Source organism: Lissotriton vulgaris, chromosome 2_1 (genome assembly GCF_964263255.1).
Source record: "Lissotriton vulgaris chromosome 2_1, aLisVul1.2, whole genome shotgun sequence".
Classification (NCBI taxonomy): Eukaryota; Metazoa; Chordata; class Amphibia; order Caudata; family Salamandridae; genus Lissotriton; species Lissotriton vulgaris.
The window spans coordinates 386383217-386404376 of NC_141687.1; the positions used below are offsets into that span (position 1 = coordinate 386383217).

At 43.0% G+C, this 21160-nt stretch overlaps 1 protein-coding gene across 1 annotated transcript in view; it reads left to right on the forward strand.

Moving 5' to 3' along the window:
• NAGPA (N-acetylglucosamine-1-phosphodiester alpha-N-acetylglucosaminidase) overlaps positions 1–21160 on the forward strand; it is a 152526-nt gene that overhangs the window by 72412 nt on the left and 58954 nt on the right. Inside the window, exons 3-4 of the mRNA XM_086958554.1 lie at positions 18108–18247; positions 20443–20551. Of these exons, the coding sequence (XP_086814680.1) occupies positions 18108–18247; positions 20443–20551 (249 nt within the window). The remainder of the gene's footprint in view (positions 1–18107; positions 18248–20442; positions 20552–21160) is intronic.

Below are 21160 nucleotides of genomic sequence, written 5' to 3' on the forward strand. Positions count from 1 at the left end.
GGCTGCATCTTTGAGCCCAGAACTGACCCTGAAAAGTAATTCTAACCGTACTTACCAGTAACTTGAATTTCCTTCCATAGGATATCATTGCCTGCTTTTTGCTGAAAAAGTTTCGAAGTGTAGATTTTTGAAACTTGCAAATATTCTTTAAAAATCGTGCCAACGATAAAAACGTAATTACTTACCTGTGTTAGATAGCTGTCCCAGTGCTGAACCTAGGAGTCCAGCACTGGATTACAAAAGTAATGTAAACATACTTTACCTGCAAACTGAATTTCCTTCCATAGGATAACATTGGTAATTTCAACTGAAAAAGTTTCTAAGTGTCAACTTTTAAAATACAATATTATTCCTTAAAAATCACTCCTGTAACCAAAACGCTTTTACTTAACTGTTTACAGGACATGTCCCAGGACTGAATCTACAAAGTAACTAATTGCATTTAACTAGAAATTCCCATTGAGCTCAATGTTGCACTGTTTGAAATTGTGTTGCCTATTGCAACGAATAGGGACTATTGTATTCAAAGAGTCTACTGCCTATTTGAAAAGTATTTAACTAAATTAATCCATTATGAGAAAGTATATTTTGATACCTTGTTGGTTCTAAAATAAAACAACTATATCTTTTGATATAAAACAATAGGCCTAGAGTTCAGTTCTTGAGTGTGTGAGACCATTTGCTGGCTGAGTGTGTACAACAAATGCTTTACACTGTCCTCTGATACTGCCTTACTGCTCGACCAAGCTACCACTATAGAGAGCTAGGTTATATCTAACTCTAGCCTCTGCCAAATCTCTGAGCACTGGGAACTATACACACTGTTCCTTACTTTGGTCCAGTATATATAGAGCAACTTTCTTACACTGCCCCATTCCCCGACCCCAGCAGCAGTCAAGATACCAGCCGTCCCGTACCCCATGCATAACATAAGGAGAAAGACAGGTCAAAACAAATGATAAAACTCCCCCCATCCCAGGCCGGCTTGCCAACAGGCAATTGGCCATATGCACTGAAATGCAATTTATCAGAACAAGAAATAACATGAAAAAAGAGTTGCAAAGGAGCGTTCACAAGTTTCTTACTCCAGGAGTAAAGTATAAATGAGCGGAGGGACTAAAAGAATGTTGAGAAAAAGAGAAAAAAGGGAAGGGAGGAAAAGGAGGGAACTCGGGCAAAGAAATATAAAGGTGCTGTATCAGCTACTTATCACTCTCAGGGGGCGTAGCTGGTCCGTATGTCGCTGCCAGTTGGCTGCCTTATATAGTTTAAGCCGGCAGTGTTCTTATTTGTGGTATTGGTCAGATACATTGAGAGGTAAGCTAGCCCTTGTGTTGGTGAAGGGCATAAAATATTCTGCACTGGGTTCGCAGATAGCCTCCTAAGAGATCAACCAAGTTCCTCTGCTGATTGTGGAGTGAGGACCGGACCACCCCCTGACAGTGTTGCTTGTTGTGAGTCAGTTAGTAGTAGTGCTTGATCCATTTCTGTGTCCGAGTCCGATTTCCATCTTCGAGGAGATGTGGGGCCACCAATTTAGTACCTTGTGCGCGTTCTTGAGCCAGCTGGTCCTTTGTTGGGCGCTGCACTCTACCACTACCCCACCACCACGTGTGCCCACCAGTTTCCCTTCCATGACTGGATAGGGTCTGCCGATGCGGTAGGCGGGGTGTGTGCGCGTCCATGTTGGTCTATCCAGGCCCAGGCCTCTTCGGGAGTAGAGCAGAAGATGGTGTTGTCCTTGTAGCGAATGCGCAACTAGGCAGGGTATTGCAGCGAATATTGTATTTCATGGTCCCGACAGTGTAACCTGGCTAGATATGCACCATTGCGTTCTCTACCTGCAATGGACCGTGGGCTCCAGTCACCTGCAGGATGTGATTCCTGTTGCAGTAGTTGAATAGTCTCTCTACTACAGGCCTGCGGGGATTGCCTGGACGCGGGGGGCTCCTGGCACCCTGTGTGACCGTTCAAACGAGAAGAACTTTGAGCTTTTGCCCTGGAGGATATTCATGTAGAACCAGAACTCCAAGTAGAGCTCTATGCTGTGTCCTTCCGCCCTTTCCGGCAGTCCCACTATGCGTACATTATTTCTGAGAAACCGTCCTTCCTGGTCCTCCACTCGGGACCTCGGGTATTCCACTTCTGGAGGGATTGGATCTGGGCCGTTGCCGTGGTCACTGTGGGGCGCAAAGATGCCAGAGTAGATTTAGATTCTTCCACTCTATCTTTCAGTATTTTATGGTCCTCCCTTAGAAACCCTATTTTCACACAGAGCGAGTCAATTTCAGGGCCAACGTAGTTTTAATATCCAATATTGCTGCCATCAGTTCGTCGAACCGGTTTGAGTGATTAGTATGATCAACAGGATTGGCAGGCGCAGTGTGTTCGGTATTCGCCACACCTGGAGCCAGGTTCATTGTGCCAGATGGCTGAGGCTGCATCTTATCCGTTCTGGTCTTTCCCATCTTGACAATATGAGCGTGTGCCGTCGTGTAACCAGATAGTCTGCTAGTTGTGGCTCCAAAGAAGGAGAACTGAAGTGATTCACCAACAAATAACTAGTTGCAGTCTACTGGGATGTGGATGTGAGATCGTGGCACTGCCAGGCAGTGAGCGAGGTGTAAGTGCTCAACTCTCTGACCAGCAAGCAGCCTCCAACAGCACCACACCAGTTTGCTGCGTAGGTATGGCTCTGGGGTACCTGTTGATTGTTCCACTCTGGTTACGTGAAGTGCCGATCAGTATATTGGGCGTGCAGTGGTCAAGGAAGTTAAAACATGGGCCGCAAACAGGGCGCAGCCGGGGCCATCAACCAAGAAGAGAGCAATGTTTCCATTGGCGATTCAAACAGGTACTGTGTCGCTTACCTAGGAGGCCGCCACCAGCAGCACCCCAGCAGGTAACCGTTCGGAGTATACATATGTGTGGCACTCCCCAGTGGCCCTGCGGTGAGTTTGTATAATAAAGGCCCCTATGATGTGTAGCTGGGATGCCCCGATGCCAAGCAATGCACCGCGACAGGGACCCTCAATCAAGAAGAGAACCAGGAAACTTTAGGCAGTGTAGGCAGGTGTCCACCACCCATGTAAACAGCTCTGCAGTCACAAGCCAGGAAAGTCTGTCACCTCCATCAGGGTCTGCTGGGAGGTGAGGCAGTTGATGGCAGAGCTACACAAGCTTTGCAGCCGACAATGAGAGGTGTGTTCAACTGTCGAATTACGCTGGCAGACAGCTCTACGCAGGTAGGAGCAATTGCAGGCCCCAAACGCGTGAGCCCAGCGGGATATCATGGGCTTCGCAAATCCGCCTCCTCAAACGCCACAAGCTGTGTGCATGTCTTCTATAGCGAGTACTCCCGTGCATCAGGGCTGTCAGACGCGAGCCCGCCAGTCGGGAGTGCCCCCAAGCAGACCGCACGGCCCAGCACCGCTCTTGCAAGAAGTGCCGCAGGATCGCACCGTCATACTGTATTGCAGGGGTGAGGCGGGCAGGGTTCACAGGAGTCGTCAGTAGGTTCAGGGTAGGTCTGTAGCATCCCCGATGTTGGGTGCTCCCTTTTTCATGCGTGCCCCTACTGGGGGGCAATGCACTCGGGGTATGCTGATCGGCGACGCGTCTGGGCGGATGGCCACCACTCGAGGTCCGGGGCTTCGAGCAAGCCGAGCACTGGCAGCGGCCCCTGTTGTGTCCAGATTTGGGCTGCAAGGGTCGGATACAGAAACCAGGATTTCACCGTTGTGTGACACTGTTCATTTGCACGGGTGAGTCAAGAGTTATGTAGATTTTGTGGCGGGCCCAGAGCGGAGCTCAACGCCGCACGTCGTGCTCACCGCCATCTTGGCCACGCCCCGTGCTAGAGAGAGACTTAAACTAGGATTAGTTGATAGCATCATCAAAGCTCCTACCCCAGTTGCCAAAGATCAACTACGATCTTTCTTAGAAATGTGCCAATTTTATTCAAAATTCAAATAGTTTTGCAAATCTGACAGATTTTTTTTACCTTTACTTAAACAAAGGTGCCAATTTTGACAAAGATCAAAGAAATTCTGAACATCCTGAACATTAAAACTTGTTGAACAAAGAAATGTGTTCACAGAAAAAGACTTGCTAGAGTCTGGTGTGGAAACATTTTTGTCCCTATGTCGGGGCACACCAGCTTAAACAAATACCGTCACAAACCTCTAGCTGATCTATTTTCGGGCAACATACACGGAGAAGCGAGTCACACATAGTGGTAGAAACTAGTGTGTATGTATCCAGCTCATTTACCTGACATGTAAATAATTTTTGCTACATTAAAGAAAGAGTACACGTTTTCAAGAAATTCTTGAATTGAAGAATTATATATGTAGTACAAATCCATAAAGTGGGACCAAACTGAAAGACAGTTGAAAATGTTCAGCTGTTGCATTGCAGGACACTTATCCAAGGAATGGGTTTGCTGCCGCACTTTTTTGTTTTGCAGCAGCTGATCATGGAAATCAATGCAGCTTTACTTAAGGTTGGCCCTCGGGCTCAGCAATGCTTTCAGAATCTCCAGCTTCATGCACTCTCATCAGTCCACTTTTCGTTCCTAATGGAAAATATTCTTTCCACCAGAGCATTAGTTTCTGGCACTCATAATGCATGCTGAACCACCAGGCTAATGTTCTTGAATATAAAATATGTGATTTAGGAAATTAGTCAAAATCGCCACCCACTGTTCCTCTGCAGTCATCTAATGATTATTCAATTAGGCAAGCCTACCTGCTTTGTATTTTGGTACGCCAGTGATGTCATTCAAACAATAGGAGCTACAGGGGGAAAAAAATGACCAGGCCGCCCCCCACTCAACGTATTCAAATCAACAATGGGCCTGATCACCAAAAGTTACACCCAAATCTGTATATCCAGCAATGGAGGGGTCACCAGAAGCTTTACAACTCCCTCGCGGACTTAACTAAGTCCCTATGCTGTGGTGTATCCAAATTCCAAATGTTTATACCATCATAATCCACCCAATATGCATGAAAAAGGTGTGGAGCGGAAAGGAGGTACCTCACGGTAGTAACACCAAGGGGACTGCTGGCTGGTACTTGTCAGCAAGTCCACTTATCATCAGTTACCGCCTCTCCGTTTGAAAAAAAGAAACGTGTGTGTTTTGTTTAACAGACACTCAAAACCATGAAATCAAAATCTAAAGACCTAAATATGCTAACATGCTAATAGCATGCATGCCCAATGAACCCTGTGAGGATATATACAGAAAATCCTCTCCACTAAAACTTGGTGAAGCTACCTAGCTATAACTAACTTTATTCGATGCCGCTAGCTTCCCAGATTAAACATGGTTCCCTTCAAACCATGATCAATTAATCTACGCCGACATGTTTTGTTGCCAAGGGATAATTTCGGGCAACTTCTTCAGGGCTACTGGGGTTCCAAATCAGTACTTCATGGTAGGTTCACATCAAACCATCTGGTTGCATCCATATTGTATACCTGCAACCATGCACAAAGGGGGAATCTAACATGCGTCAATAGATCGCGTTTCCCCGCAGTGAATGCCCATAGGTCCTATCACCGCTATCGGATACGTCCGGTCCTTAATTCGGTGCCAGTGATGTGGTCAATTTCTGTTTCGGCAATTTTGAACATGTTTGCTATTGATCTTACAAACGGCACAGCCAATCCAGCAGTATCGCTGACAGGGAGACAGAACCAAGAAGAATCTAGAAAATAGTGTTCGAGTCACAAAAATAAAATATGCCCCCAATCCTACAAGTAATCAATACAGTGGTTGTGGAAAGCACAAACAAACTTACAAATTTGTGTTTCTGAAGCTAGTCCTTCCTTCTTCTGGGAGTTAGGAAAACCCTTTATTTGTAAGCACATGAAGCAGGCATCTCTCCTTACGTTAAATTTGTCTATTGTGTGATTTTGTTTCTTGCTATATCGATTCCATTTGCACTCCACTTTTCCATTTCCTTTATTATGTCACCGAAAAGAGACAGTTGGTTGCACAAAACCCAGAGGCAAACTACAGTAAGCGGCTTTTCAGAAAACATGGCTAGTGCTTTAAGGGAAATAGCTAGGGACAGCAAGTTCAAATGCAGGGCTGAGAACAGTTTTAGCCCCCTGTCAAGTGGAAGAAGCAGCAAGTAATGTTAGTGTTTAGGAGTCACTGATAATCTACATCAACAAACTCACAAAATTCTTTTAGTTCAATTTGGGTAGAGTAGATGTGGAAGTATTTGTACAAACGTAAGACAAACTAATCCATATCCACAATCGACCCATCAGCAGCCATCTGCAGTGTGGGCACTGTGTGCAGCACACCTATTCCAAGTAATTTATATCCCAAATTGCTTCCACAAGCTTGCAGAATACATTGTTCTCTCCTGCTCTAACCTTTCTCCCAAAGTGTCAGTATTATCTGCACAAACCCCAATTAATTTTTAAGGCAGATTACACTTCATCAGGGCATGGCACACTTTCTCAAAGAATATCGTAGATGTTTCGCCAGGAGCTTATAACTTTCACTTTAACACACCTAAAGTACTTGAAACACTGAATTACAGTTGGTATTCATTGGACTCCGTTCCTGTCGGAAGTATCAATCGATACAGATATACAAGTAATGTTAATTAAGGAACTGGTTAGATCACTGACTGCAGGAGGAGCCAGTGAGTACTTTTGTAATCAGGCTTCTGACTTGGTACGAGCACAGCAAAACTTTACATCATTCAGTTCCCAAATCAATGTTGATGTACAATGTGTTGACCGACTTTGCTTAGTGATTGTGCTTAGCGAGATGATATGCTAATGTCTCTCCAGCAGCAGCCCTCCTGTACTCAGAATATATAGAGGCTGCCTTCCCAACTTCCTGAGTTTCTGGGGCTGATTTACTAACACTTAGTGACGGATTCACTTAAAAAAAGTGACACACACCCTTTGCAAAGTGTTGCTGAGGAGTTTACTTTCCAGGGCAATCCCTGATTTGTATTGGAAAGTAGTCATAAAGTAAAGTAGCAGTATGTGCTGATTTGCATCAAGGGCATTTACATAGGAGTTACCAACCACCCAGGGATTTTTATGCTAATCTCCCTACTTACATTGGTAGAAAGGAATTTGCTTACAAAATGACCACTTCAAAGCAGGCGTAATTTTGGAGAAAAGTTTTATTTTCTCCAATCTTTCTCAACTTCAATGTGTGCTGCACTGTACTGTGCTATTTTGTTAAACTTTATTTAGTAAATCTCTTTGTTTCTCCAGAACAACTGATTTTTTTTATATTGGTATGAGTCATGGTCTCTATATATATTGTGTGTGTGTGTGTGTGTGTGTGTGTGTGTGTGTGTGTGTGTGTGTGTGTGTGTGTGTGTGTGTGTGTGTGTGTGTGTGTGTGTGTGTGTGTGTGTGTGTGTGTGTGTGTGTGTGTGTGTGTGTGTGTGTGTGTGTGTGTGTGTGTGTGTGTGTGTGTGTGTGTGTGTGTGTGTGTGTGTGTGTGTGTGTGTGTGTGTGTAGGTGAGGTGAGGTGAGGTGAGGTGAGGTGAGGTGAGGTGAGGTGAGGTGAGGTGAGGTGAGGTGAGGTGAGGTGAGGTGAGGTGAGGTGAGGTGAGGTGAGGTGAGGTGAGGTGAGGTGAGGTGAGGTGAGGTGAGGTGAGGTGAGGTGAGGTGAGGTGAGGTGAGGTGAGGTGAGGTGAGGTGAGGTGAGGTGAGGTGAGGTGAGGTGAGGTGAGGTGAGGTGAGGTGAGGTGAGGCTCACCTTTTACTGATAGAGATTGTATCAGTCGAAGAAGGTCTTCCGGTGGGGATGCCAACAAACACTGTCAACGCAGGCACCACAGCACTGGAGCCAACGTGGTGATGTTTTTGTAAAGGATGGATAGTTCTAGCATCAGTGAAGACCCCAAAAGTGGATTCCCTTCTGCGCCACTCGCTGATTTAAAAATGATGCTGCTGTAACTAAGGCCACATCTGTAAGCATATGCTAGAATGTTTCCGGTGACAATAAGGAAAGACCTTTCACTCCTTCCCGAGCCTCGAACTAAGGAGGACAGGCAACACCTCTCTAAAAATAATAGGGGAATCCATTCAGCTCCGACTCCTACCCAAAGATATGTAAACAAATGGCTGGTATGTTTTTTTCTAGGAATGGGTGGCAACATTGTACTGAGCAGACAAAGGGAAAACTTGAAAACCATTTAAATACTTCTAAATTGCTGGATTACAAGTCTTCTGCTATCCCTTGCTGGATAGGCGGGCAAATCTCATAATGCTGCTAAGGGTTCCTGGCTGGAGCAACTGTGATGCGGAGGCTGGATCCTGGATTGATGGTGCGGTTACAGCTGGGTTAGGTATATGAAGTCCACCCAACGCCCTTTTGCTAGATACAGCACACAACCCCTTTGCAGAAAGCCAATCCCCCTCTGCACATGGAAGTTGGCTGTGCACAGTGAGGGTTGGTCGCAAAGCCTCATTCCATCCTATGTGACCAACACCTGTTATGTACGGCCTTTGGCCTGCTACAGCTGGGACTGGCGACACACACTGGACCGTGGCCAGCCCTTCTTCCAGTTTTTAATGTGCAATCAAACCCTTAATGCAAATATTGACCAAGCAAGCCATAGTGAACTGAATCCTTTTTTTCCCCTCGGAATCCTGTGCCAGATCTGCAATTGCCCAGACGGTATGTAATGTTACCACAGATTTTTTACAACGCATACCATTACCACGCATACATTTACAACGCAGGTCATTTTACAACGCATACCTTTACAACGCAATACACTACAACGCACATACTATTACAACGCATACCATTACAACGTAAGTATTATTATAGGTAAGTTTATCTTTTTTTAAAAAAAATTTTTAGTGGTATTTGGTTATGGGGTACAGGGGTATTTTTACGTTTTAGGGCTGGGTATGGGTTTTGGGGTACAGGGGTATTTTTAGGTTTTAGGGCTGGGTTTGGATTTTGGGGTACAGGGGTATTTTTAGGTTTTAGGGCTGGGTTTGGGTTTTGGGGTACAGGGGTATTTTTAGGTTTTAGGGCTGGGTTTGGGTTTGGGGTACAGGGGTATTTTTAGGTTTTAGGTTTGGGTTTTGGGGTACAGGGGTATTTTTAGGTTTTAGGGCTGGGTTTGGGTGTTGGGGTACAGGGGTATTTTTAGGTTTTAGGGCTGGGTTTTGGGGTACAGGGGTATTTTTAGGTTTTAGGGCTGGGTTTGGGTTTTGGGGTACAGGGGTATTTTTAGGTTTTAGGGCTGGGTTTGGGTTTTGGGGTACAGGGGTATTTTTAGGTTTTAGGGCTGGGTTTGGATTTTGGGGTACAGGGGTATTTTTAGGTTTTAGGGCTGGGTATGGGTATGGGTTTTGGGGCACGGGTATTTTTAGGTTTTAGGGCTGGGTTTGGATTTTGGGGTACAGGGGTATTTTTAGGTTTTAGGGCTGGGTATGGGTATGGGTTTTGGGGCACGGGTATTTTTAGGTTTTAGGGCTGGGTTTAGGTTTTGGGGTACAGGGGTAATTGTAGGTTTTAGGGCTGGGTTTGGGTTTTGGGGTACAGGGGTATTTTTAGGTTTTAGGGCTGGGTTTGGGTTTTGGGGTACAGGGGTAATTTTAGGTTTTAGGGCTGGGTTTGGGTTTTGGGGTACAGGGGTATTTTTAGGTTTTAGGGCTGGGTTTGGGTTTTGGGGTACAGGGGTATTTTTAGGTTTTAGGGCTGGGTTTGGGTTATGGGGTACAGGGGTATTTTTAGGGCTGGGTTTGGGTTTTGGGGTACAGGGGTATTTTTAATATATATTTACAAATTATAAAATTAAAATTAATTTCATTAATATAATTATTTAATAATTAAATAATGAATAATGAATAATTAAATTAAATATTACAAAAATAATTATTTAAAATATATATTAATATTATATATTTACCTATACTTACGTTGTAATGGTATGCGTTGTAATAGTATCTGCGTTGTAGTGTATTGCGTTGTAAAGGTATCCGTTGTAAAATGACCTGCGTTGTAAAAAATCTGTGGTAATGGTATGCGCGCTAAAAGTACGCGTTGTAACATCATATATCCGCCCAGACTCAAGTAGGGTCTAGTATCAGTGGAATTCGTATAGGACTTAAGGATCCTACAATAAAAATATTTTTTAAATATTTTTAATGATAGGAGGGTCCTTTTGGACCCTTCCTGTGAGCTTCGAGATCCTTATGCCCTTTTCTGTTTTTAACACAGTGCTTGGTGCCTCTTGCCAGGCAATTGTGGTTGTGACAGATCTTCTTTCTGCAATGAACAATAAGTCGGCACAGCAGGATCACATATCTGCAATATCTGATTCACGAAAACGCTCCATAGTCCAACAGTGTGCCTTAGTTTTTTTTTATTCTGTTCGGAAATCTTCAGTGGAGTTGCGATTCCATGAAGGATCGACAAATTAACGATCTTGATATGCTGACATTTAACTCTCCATGCCCAGACCACAATACTTTTAAAATGCTAACTTCTCAAACTCCTTTACATATTTACAGCAAACCAAACAAAGGCACTTCCTTGAGTAAAGAGCTATTTGCATAACATGTTTGGTGTAATTCCTTTCAACCAGTTTTTCTGCATCGAGAAAGAAAAGAATCCTAGGAGTTCAAATGGGAAATGTCCCTTTTGGACCCTCTCCTTGTTTTAGGATCCCAGTTGATGAGTCTGTACAACTCTTGCTATGCAAACCATTGGGAAACATGGCTGCATCTGCCAGTGCAGAGTGAGCACAAGTGTATGTTCAGCACATAGTGTTTCGTAGAAAACATTGCAAAATAAGTGGCATATTACAAAGGCACTGGAGTTTAGTGAGCGGTGATGCTAATTTGAAGGAAACAGTGTGGATTCACCCACAGATAACTTAAAAAAACTGCATCACTAGGTGATCTGCTTACCAGGAGCCATTTTGAACCTGAAAAATATTTAAGTAACACAACATAGCTAAATTCTGATGGAAAAGGTTTCTGGAACTGTAGATCCTGTAAGAATTGTGCAATCAATGTGAGTAAAAAAGCAGTATGTCACCTTTAAAAGAACAAATAGAGTTGTAGATTAAAAAAAAAAATTGTCAAGTGTAACATGTCATCTTTGCCCAAGAGTGTGAGTGCAATAGAAAATATATTGTAAGCACTTCTAATAAATAAATAACATGTTTATTGCATCACTTGAGAGCTATAAAAGCAGGCATAGCAGTTATCCTACAGCCAAACATTATTGGGAGATGCATGTTGGAAATCCAAACGGCCTAATATATTGTGGCATAAAACATATCCCCATTAACCCTTGGGACGGCAATTGTGAGAATCCACTGAGAAGGAAAGAATCAAGAACAGTCTTACGATTGGGCGTTGAAAAACCATGGTGACGTAACCAGGATGCTGAATTATGTGTCCAATTATGACTGTCATGATCCGCTTTAATATAATCAAACGTGTGTCGACTGATCCATGTCCTGACACACTCAAACAATTCAATTGAAATGTAAAACGAGCCACAGAGTGTGATCATATGCTGAGTAAGTCTCCGCAATCTTTTCTGAAAAGCAAATCGTAAAAATGCTGATTTGAACATTTATCCATCAGTGGATTTACCCTTTATCAGTGAACCACGAGATTTTAGAACAGGTAAACTGTTTGGACTGTCTGGGAATCATTATGATACTAAACTGTCTTGAAAGCAGAAAGCAACAAGCATTTACAATGCAATAGGTCTCGCAACTGAGAATTTTGGAGCTATTGGCATTGCAAATGGCAATACCTTTTAAATAAATTAAAAGCCATTGTTATTTACAATACCAAAAGCAACACCTATTGCATTGCCAGATCCCTGTTTCAAGCCTTACATCATTCTGAAGGGCCCCGCCTTAGAGACCAGAAATCTTACCCACCTTTATTTATTTTAGCTGCAGTAAATGAGATTCCTGCTAACGCGCTTTATTTCAAAAGTCGGAACAGCAACAGATTAGCCCGCGAAAAGTAGGAAAATGAACAGAAAGAAGGGCAGGCAATGGAGGGAAGGAAGGAAGGAAGAAAGAAATAAAGAAATTTGCTTAACATAACTACTTAGGAAAGAAAAAAGTGGAAAAAGAAGGAACAGGCTGTTTGTGACGAATTGTTGCAGTACTTCAGTCTGAATGCTTTAAACTGACTTTAAGATGTGCAAGTGTAGCGAGAACTAAAGGCGTCACCCCGCCCTTTCTTGACACGAACGCCGACCAGGTGCCCCCACCGTGGGTCTCGAAGAGCTGTCGGCGGTGTGTGCCAGGGGCGTGCCCGGTTCTGCATAGACTGGGGGTGTAGCTCAGGGGCTGGTGAAGCCCGGTTCTTCCATGGATCTGGAAGGTACCCGTGGTGTACCTCTTGGGCCGGCGAAGTTCAGTTCTGCTGGTGGATTGTAAGGGCCAATGTTTTACCTCAGGGGAGAGCCTCAGTTCGGCCTTGGTCGTAGAGGGATCGGTGGTGCACCTCTGGGACTGGCGATGACCAGTTCTGTTGTAGGTTTAGACAGTACGGCGGGGTAATGATGCTCAGTCCGGCCCTGGACTAGCGGTGTACTGATACCTGTCTGTCCTGGAGGTCCAGCGGTGCACCTATGAGCGCTGGTCAGTTTCTGACAGTGTCTCTGCGGTTTTCAGGACCGGGTGTGTCTGAGCTCATGGTTTAGAAGAACGGGCTGCGTAAAAGCTCTCTGTCTGTGTGCTCTTCGTAGGTACCTGGCACTAACCGTGCCACCCCGGCAACCCTTCAGATCAGCCCTTCCAAGGTTGCGTGAAGACGGAAGGGTTCACACACGCAGGGCGGGAAGTGAAGAGCGTGGGAGACGAGACCTGACAAGATTGTTAATATTGTCCACGAGTTGGAACATTGAGTACTTCACTCTGGGTCCGCAGCCTTCACCGATTATAATTTGTATTTAAGCACCCGAATCTAATCGACCTGTAACATAAAATGTGCATCCAACCACATATCCCGCGCCCAGAAGCCTCAAGAAACACGCCAGGCTTCCTTCCTCAACCTGAAAACACATCATCTTATTTCCACGTTAATTATACAGTGCGGCTAATTTTTACAGTTTCCCCGAAAACCGAATCATAAATACAATATACACCTACTTACCTGGGCATAATGGGCTCTTCGTGTAGATGCACGAAACTCTACTTTTTACACAATAAGATTTTTTGTTAATTAAAATGATATGTCCCAGTGGGATGCAGACAGGACTGCAAAGTGCCAAACACACAAACGATGAGTGATAGATATCAAATGACTTGCCTGAGCCCGGCTTGATTGCATTTAGAATGCCCCGTTGGAATCCTGCAATAATTAGTAAGATCTAATTTAATTCACAATCGCAGGCAAGGCTACACAACCCAAAATTATATTTAACAATCATTGCATTTGAAAGAAAACGAATCGTTCTTTTGTACCTGTTTTAAGATCAACTGAGTTTTCAGGATATCTTGCTGCTCCATTTTCCCGGGTTTCTTAAAAATTTTGCATCGCGGTTTCACTTTCACTTTAAGTGAAAGCGCAATGCAAAAATAAACACGTGGCTGAGTGAAAACAGATGGCAAGACGAGTAACAGATGGCCCACCCTAACGGTAAGAAAGTGCTTCACGACAGCCGTAAAGCAGACGCGCCTGTCCGAATGGGCCGTCTGAAAAGAAGAAAGGGCAGCGACAAAAAAAACCATTTCCAATGGCAGACCACCATTTAGCAAAAACAGTGATGCAAGGCAATGGAAATGAGGGGCGGTGCTTCGAGCCCCTTTCTAAAATCTCCTCTCTAACTATAGGTCTCGCCGAGCGAGCCACGCATACGCTGCAACTCTAGGCAAGACCTAAAAAAGCAGCTGCAGTTATTAGATGTAAACAAAGAATAGGGGGGTAGTCATTGCGTTCTTTACTGCCAGTTTGTAGAGCAAAGGCTGTTACAGCTGCGATACTTGGAACTGAAATTTGGTGGTATACAGATTTCTCTATACTTCAGAATATTGAGAATAGGTTTCTGAGGGCATTGTTGATGGTGGGACAGGGTCCGCCTTTAGCATCACTATATTTGGAACTGTGCGTTACGACTATTTCTTATATTTTTGCCATAGCCCCAATAATTTACTGGGTATGCCTACACGGAAATCGTTTAGTGGGCACCAACTTTAATGCATTAAGGGAGGTATTCCATTATCCTGGTCTGCTTGGGATGCCCTGGTGGAACCATGTTTGCAGCACCTTTTCCAGCTGAAACTCAACATTATGTGAGAGGATCCCATGGTGCTTTACGGGGAAACAATAAATAAGGTTGAAGAGGCTTATTTGCAGAATACAAATGATGAGAGTATAGTAACTGTAATATCCTGGTACAGGGGTTCTTAACCCACAAATCCATTTTTGGCTTTGAACCCTATTTGGATGACATGAACCCAGAAATATGGTCCTCATTATATATATATTTCCACCTGGGGACTCTTCCACTGAAGGATTATGTTGTTAAATGGTGTAAGACCAAGGACATTGATGAAGTGCGTGATTGTGCTTGTGGGGAAACTGAAACTATTGCCTATTTCATATTATTTTGAACAAATGTAGTGAGTGTGTGCATAAAATGCCTTGCCTTCTTATTTTCTACTTATTTTTTATTGAAACGGATACCGTGGCTCTCTGTTACAGGACTGATCATCCAGAGATCTATTGTGCAGTTTATTTGTATATTTGGAGTGCTTCGATCATGAATGGGAAATGAAAAAATAACTGATTTTAAATTGTATAGTGTTGTATTATTCATGTAATGTTTTTAACATTTTATCAAGGTGTTGTGTATTTCTGTTAATTATCTTTGTATGTATTATATTGTATTTATTATGGCAAATGCTGAGAACCACAAATAATGATGAAATCATCAGTGAAGTTGATAAATCGTTAGCGAAAGAACCAGCCAGGGTGCATGTAATCATGATACCTCAGAACATTTGCTATAAACCGGAACCTTAATTTTGGGATTTTAAAATATATGTTATGTGTACATAGGTTATCAGGATAAATGAGTGTGACAAGTTGAAGTAGGAACATTGGGCAAATGTTAAAGATTTTATGTTTACCCATATCCTGAGGCTGACCTTTTGAATATCCAATGCAAGGATAAACATGATGCATTCTTTCGTGACAGCTGAAAAATATTATTTAAAATGAATGCTCTTATGTTTGCCTTTCAAAAAATCATGCAAAGTTACATATGTAAGGTTTTAAAAATAATTGTCAGTGTGAGTAGTAAATATTATCAACCTAAATAGGAAAACTGCAAGGGTGGTTATTTCAGCATTAAGTTGCATCATGAGGTTTACTAATGGATTTTCATTGAAAGGATCAATATGGTATACGATAGCTGTAAATCATTGTTGGAAATTAAAACCCCAAAAATCCGAATTAATTGCAAAACGGATCATATGAGTAGCAGCTTGCACCCTTTCCACTGTTGAATTATTCATGTGAATGTTAATAAGTTAGATGTAACAGTTTAGCATTTAGAATTTTTATTTTCATCTGTCATCAAGACTCTGAGTCGTGGAATTCAAAACCTGAATCATGCATGCTATGACTTCTGTTATAAATGTTATAATTATTAGTGAATATGACTAATTGTCAAGACAACAACTTGAAAATGTGTCTGCACCTTAAAATAAGGCAGATATATTGGATTAATAATTTGTTGTATACCTTAATCTGTGGCTCTAAAACTGTGAAAGATGCCCGTCTAATTTTAGTAACTTTCTGCATAACCCTATAATGAAGAAAATATGATAAACACTAAATAGTAGAAACTACAGTAATGTAGCATAAAAAGGGCAGCTGAAAATTAACATTCACTGATCTATATGGACGACGGTCTAGTTGCTAAGGAATCCACTGAATGGGTGCTTTTCTAGTTCGAAGCCTACGAGATAGCACACTGTCTGGTTGCAAAAGACGTCATTGGGTCATTCTGAAAACTGACCTAAAATGCATTCCGCCCATTGCTTACCATTGGCTTTGTTGTTTGTAACTCACATTTGCTTTTTTTCTATTAGCTGGCTTTATTTGTTGGAGGCTGTCCAGCATTTCATTGTCCTTTCCGTTGAGAATAGCCTGTTTATTGTATTCTTCCATGAGTGCTCTCTTTCTGTAAACAGCCCTTTAAATTTTGTTGTTATCTTGTCACATTTGCTGTCCATTCTAAGATAGAGGTCAAATGTCGTACTCTGTCGTTTGAGGGATCTTGGTGTTTCCTTTTCTGGCTTCAAAGTGAGATTTCTGTGACAATCTTCCTGAGTACTGGGGGTGTGAAAGGAAATTAATTTTTTGCACACAACAACATTTAAATATCTGTAAATGAACTGTGCAAATATTTCAGAATATATCGGAATTAGTAAAGTACAAATGAAGCACATTGTTTATAATTGTGAAGTGTGGTGAAAACAAATATTTTAATATGATCAAAACTAATCAATACACTAGGTGATGCCATTTCCACACATTAACTTTTGTGCGCCTGCATAGTTTCATCAGTAAAAGTCTATGTGCAAATGTAATGGTCATTTCAATTGAAAAAGCGTTGTCTGTAATAGCAGTGAGCTACCACATCATGCATACTCCACTCTATGCCATTCAACTCTGTCCTCCCACTCCCCCCTGTAACACCCCACTCTGACACCCCACTCCTTGGATCTCTACTCTAAAACGCTCCATGACACATCATGCCACTCCACTCTATCCTACTCCATTTTATCCTACTACACTCTATCCTACTCTCCACTCCACAACACTCCACTCTGACACTTCACTCCACTCTGACACTTCACTCCACTCTGACACTATCCCATTCCACTCTACGACACTCAACTCTGTCCCACTCCACTCTGACACTTCAGGCCACTCTACTGTATCCCACTCTACAACACACTACTGTCAGACACTTCACACTACTCAACTTTATCCCACTCAGTTCTATGACACTCCACCCTATCCCACTCCATGCCACTCCACTCCACTCTGCGTCGTTCTACTCCACTCTGCTCTACTCCACTCTGTGCCATTCTCCTATACCCCACTAACGTTTAGCCATGCTGAGCAGCAGCCATGCTGGTGTACAGTATGGCTAAAACATATTGCAAAGCCAATAGCTACTGCATAGGCAAAACCTGTTGGTTTTGCCTATGCTTCTTCATTGGGAGATTTCCAAGTGTAACACAGTGTTGGTCCGTTAGAAGGCAGTAATACTGCTGGTCAATTTTCTAACGTGCATACTAATTAAAGGTTGTTTACTTAATTTGTGGCATGTGTTCTCTTTTCCTTACTGACGGAAAGGGTTGTAGACCTATAAGTAAAAATAACTATTGTGTCTTATAAATACCAGTGAATACAGGTGTATTCAACAGCCTGACACAAGCCTGTCTGCAAGAAGTGGTATCTACACCCCACATCTCTTCTGTTCCCCTACCAACTTCAGTAATAATCCATTGTACCCTCCCTTAGTAAATCCAACCCCTAGTAATTTTTGTCAGCCCATCGAGCGCAGATTATCATTGGACAGCCATGTCTGCATCTGATGCCGACAGCTGCAGTCTTTCACACCTTTCCCTACTTTACAGTTAGCTACATCGGACAGGAGGGTTCCACTTTTAAATTTCCTCTAAATCTTAACTTGGACTGTTCCGTCCTCATGCTCCTGTTATGCCTCCTTCTCAACCCATCAGGATAAAGGATGCTCCTCTTAAGGCAGAAGGTCAACCAGGACGTGATGTTTCCTTGGGATAAAAAAAGGCCTCTTAGCACAATGAAGTCCCCGTGGAAAACTGGACACCGTTGAGGATAAGGAAGCCTCTCGGTGTCCAGAAGGCCTCTCATATGGGATGCATCTATCCTCTTGTAATCGAGGATGACCCGGGGAAAACAAGTTTTCCAATCATTGGCAGTGTCACTTGGCAGCATTTCATAATTTACTTACTAGTAAATGCATAGGTTTGAGTGTAGATTGTGTCTAATAATAGATCTCATAGTGGATCTTTGCTTTCGTGAATCCATTATATACACTAATTGTGTTTCAGCTACCTGTCGGAAGAGGAGGTTATGGATGAAGTTAATCCCTTTGTACAGCTGGTGAGCGGAGTAGTTTGGCTTCTCCGGGATGGCGAGGTCTACATAAAGGAAAGCAAGAAAGCAGAATGTGATGCAACTCAAACAACAGGTACAAACATCAGCTTGCCAAGGATGGTTAGAATTGTAGAGTTAGATTGGATCCACACAATTCTATCTGACCTTCTGTTGGGGTTCGTGACTTCTGAATCATTATATTAACCTCCAGCTGTAGAACAGGTCTCCAGTCAATTGTATTTAATTTTGTCCTGTGGTACACCATGCCTCAATGATTCAAACATAACCTGGGATCAGATTTGGTATGTCTCCTGTAAACATAGGTGATTGCAGATCACAGAAATCATAAGACCAAGAATAACTGTATAGTATACGGAAACATGAGCCGGCAATTCATTACATTTGTGTCGAATACACAAAAGCCAATATGTGTTTCTCCCCTCTGTGACTGACCAAATACAGCTACCTCTAACCTGAAGGATGCTATACCCTTTTCCAGCAAACTAGGTTTTTCCGATTCATTTTTCAGACAGAAGCGATCCATGACGCAGCATCATATTTGAACTCCACTTGGAATTACATAGTACAGCAAGGGCAGCCACATATTTTCTGCACCCACCTATCAGCACTCATTATCCGACAACCGGTTAACAGATGCCGAGAATGACTGTTTCTAAGCCTTGAAAACGCCCCATGCCTGCGTGGCACTGAGGGGCGAAACACATGTTAGCAGTTGAACCATCCTGCATTTGCTGACGGTTTCTCATCTGCAAAAAAGGAGCTAGACAAAGCAACCCCAACCAATTAAACTTATGATTTATGAAATTGAACTTCTCTATAAACAAACAAATTAATTTGAGGAATCATGTTCCTGTATACTTACCCATAATATGTTCTAGCCAGTTATTATTTGTCTTATGAGTTCTCTGGGGTGTTGTGCAATTATCTATGTTTACTATTACTATGATGTGGGGGAAAATGGACCAAAACCCATATATCTAAGACTGCACTCACACACCATCTAGTCTTTTGAGCATAACAAGTAATATAGTGGTATATCACGTTTAAGGGGTCCTCCTTTATTAACGTGTCTTGCTTGCAACTCCGAATCTACTATTTGCACCCTTCATAAGTTCTTTGTAGACTATCTTTGGGTAATGACACTGTGATTGCAGTATGGTGTAGTGTAATTTTGAATATTATGTTGCTCATTGCAAATATGGAACATTAGTTTGACTTTTTTCTCCATTGTATGTATAGATTTTATTGACCCAAAAGGGCATGACCTCCATGACACTCAGGACAAACAACTCTATACTTCTTGGATAAAAGGCGTACAGCCTCACATCCCTCAGACACTGGTCAGAGAGCTAATAATGGTCTTGGAGCCACATCTAGAAAAATTGAGCAGCAAGACCAACTCCTATTACACGTGGACAGAGAGCATTGCACACTTGAGAAACTAGGCAAAGTACAAATAATGATTGTAGAGAATCACTTACCCCTCCATACTGAGCAGAGAGACCCATTCATGCAGATACTGAGCTGAGAGACCTATGCCCCTCGCATACTGAGCAAAGAGACAAATGCCCTCTGCATACTGAGAAGAGAAACCTATCAGACCCTGAGCTGAGAGACCCATGTTCATTAGATACTGACTGCGCGTTCCATGCTTTTCAGATACAGAGTAGAGCGAGGGATGCCCTATGGAAAACCCCTTGAATATTGAGGAGATCCACCCTCATTAGATTCTGAGCAGAGAAACCTTTGCCCGTTGGATACTGAGCAGAGGTTACTATGGTAATTGGATACTGAGCAGAGACCTTATCCCTCAGATACTAAGCAGAGAGACCCATGCCCCTCACAGAATGAGAAGAGACTCATGAACATTGGAGACTGAGCACAGTCCCTAGCCCCTCAGATACTGAGCAGAGGAGCCCATTTTCCTGGGAGCCTGAGCAGAGCGGTAAATATTCTTTGGATACTGAGCAGAGAGATCCATACCCTTTGGATACTAAAGAAAGAGACGCATGCCCCACAAAAAATGAGAAGAGAGACCCAAGTTCCCGGGTAGTGAGCAGATACAATCATGGCGCTTGTATACTGAGCGCAGAGACCTACGCCTATTGCAAATGGGGCAGAGACAAACTCATGACACTCAGGTACTGAGCAGAGCCTCACACATGGTCTATTCTTGCCAGAGAGCCTCACACCTCTCATACAGTGCGGATTCCTTAGCACAGCTTGTCCATGTGTTTTTTCGTGTGTATTATTTGCTTTCTTTTCCAGGAAACTTTGACAGATTCATCGATGTGACGTCAGCGAGAACTGCTGTTGGGCATGATAGGCAGGGGCGTCTCATATTATTCCACGTGGATGGCCAGACTGATGAAAGGGGGTGAGACTTTGTTTCATGCAACTTCACTGTTTGTACCATTGCCTTGAAATCACGCAGGGTATTGTGAAAAGTTTCAGGCAACTCTCTGAGTTTATTTGTGTTTTAACCAGGGTCTTGGTACAGTAACTGGGTTGCGTCCGGGTGGCTTGTATTGTCCCTCCTGGAGTTTAGCAACTGGGCTTCTGACCAATATATACTACCCGAAGGTGTTGGCATATCTGGACACCCCCATGTTGTACCAGCAGAGGGAGCCAAATTACCTGGCCTGGCCCATGTTGTCCCTCTTCAAGGATGTTAAAACCAGGTCTGCCTTATAATTTTCGTCACTGAGCCAACAGGCAAGCGTTATTCCGTATTTTCAATTCATAGACCTGTGTTGGCACACATTATCTATGTGAAGGAAGTCCTTAGACCTGTACTTGCCCTCATTAATCCATAGGGAGCAGATAGAACTGTGTTGATATACATTTCCCCCACCCCATAAAACCGGTTACAATGTCTTGCTGGTCCACATCGCCCCTCCGCAAAGGACTGATTAACGTTGGCTCAAACAAATCGCCACTCATGAGTTTGTTAAAAACGTACTACAGAGGATGAGGCAATATATTT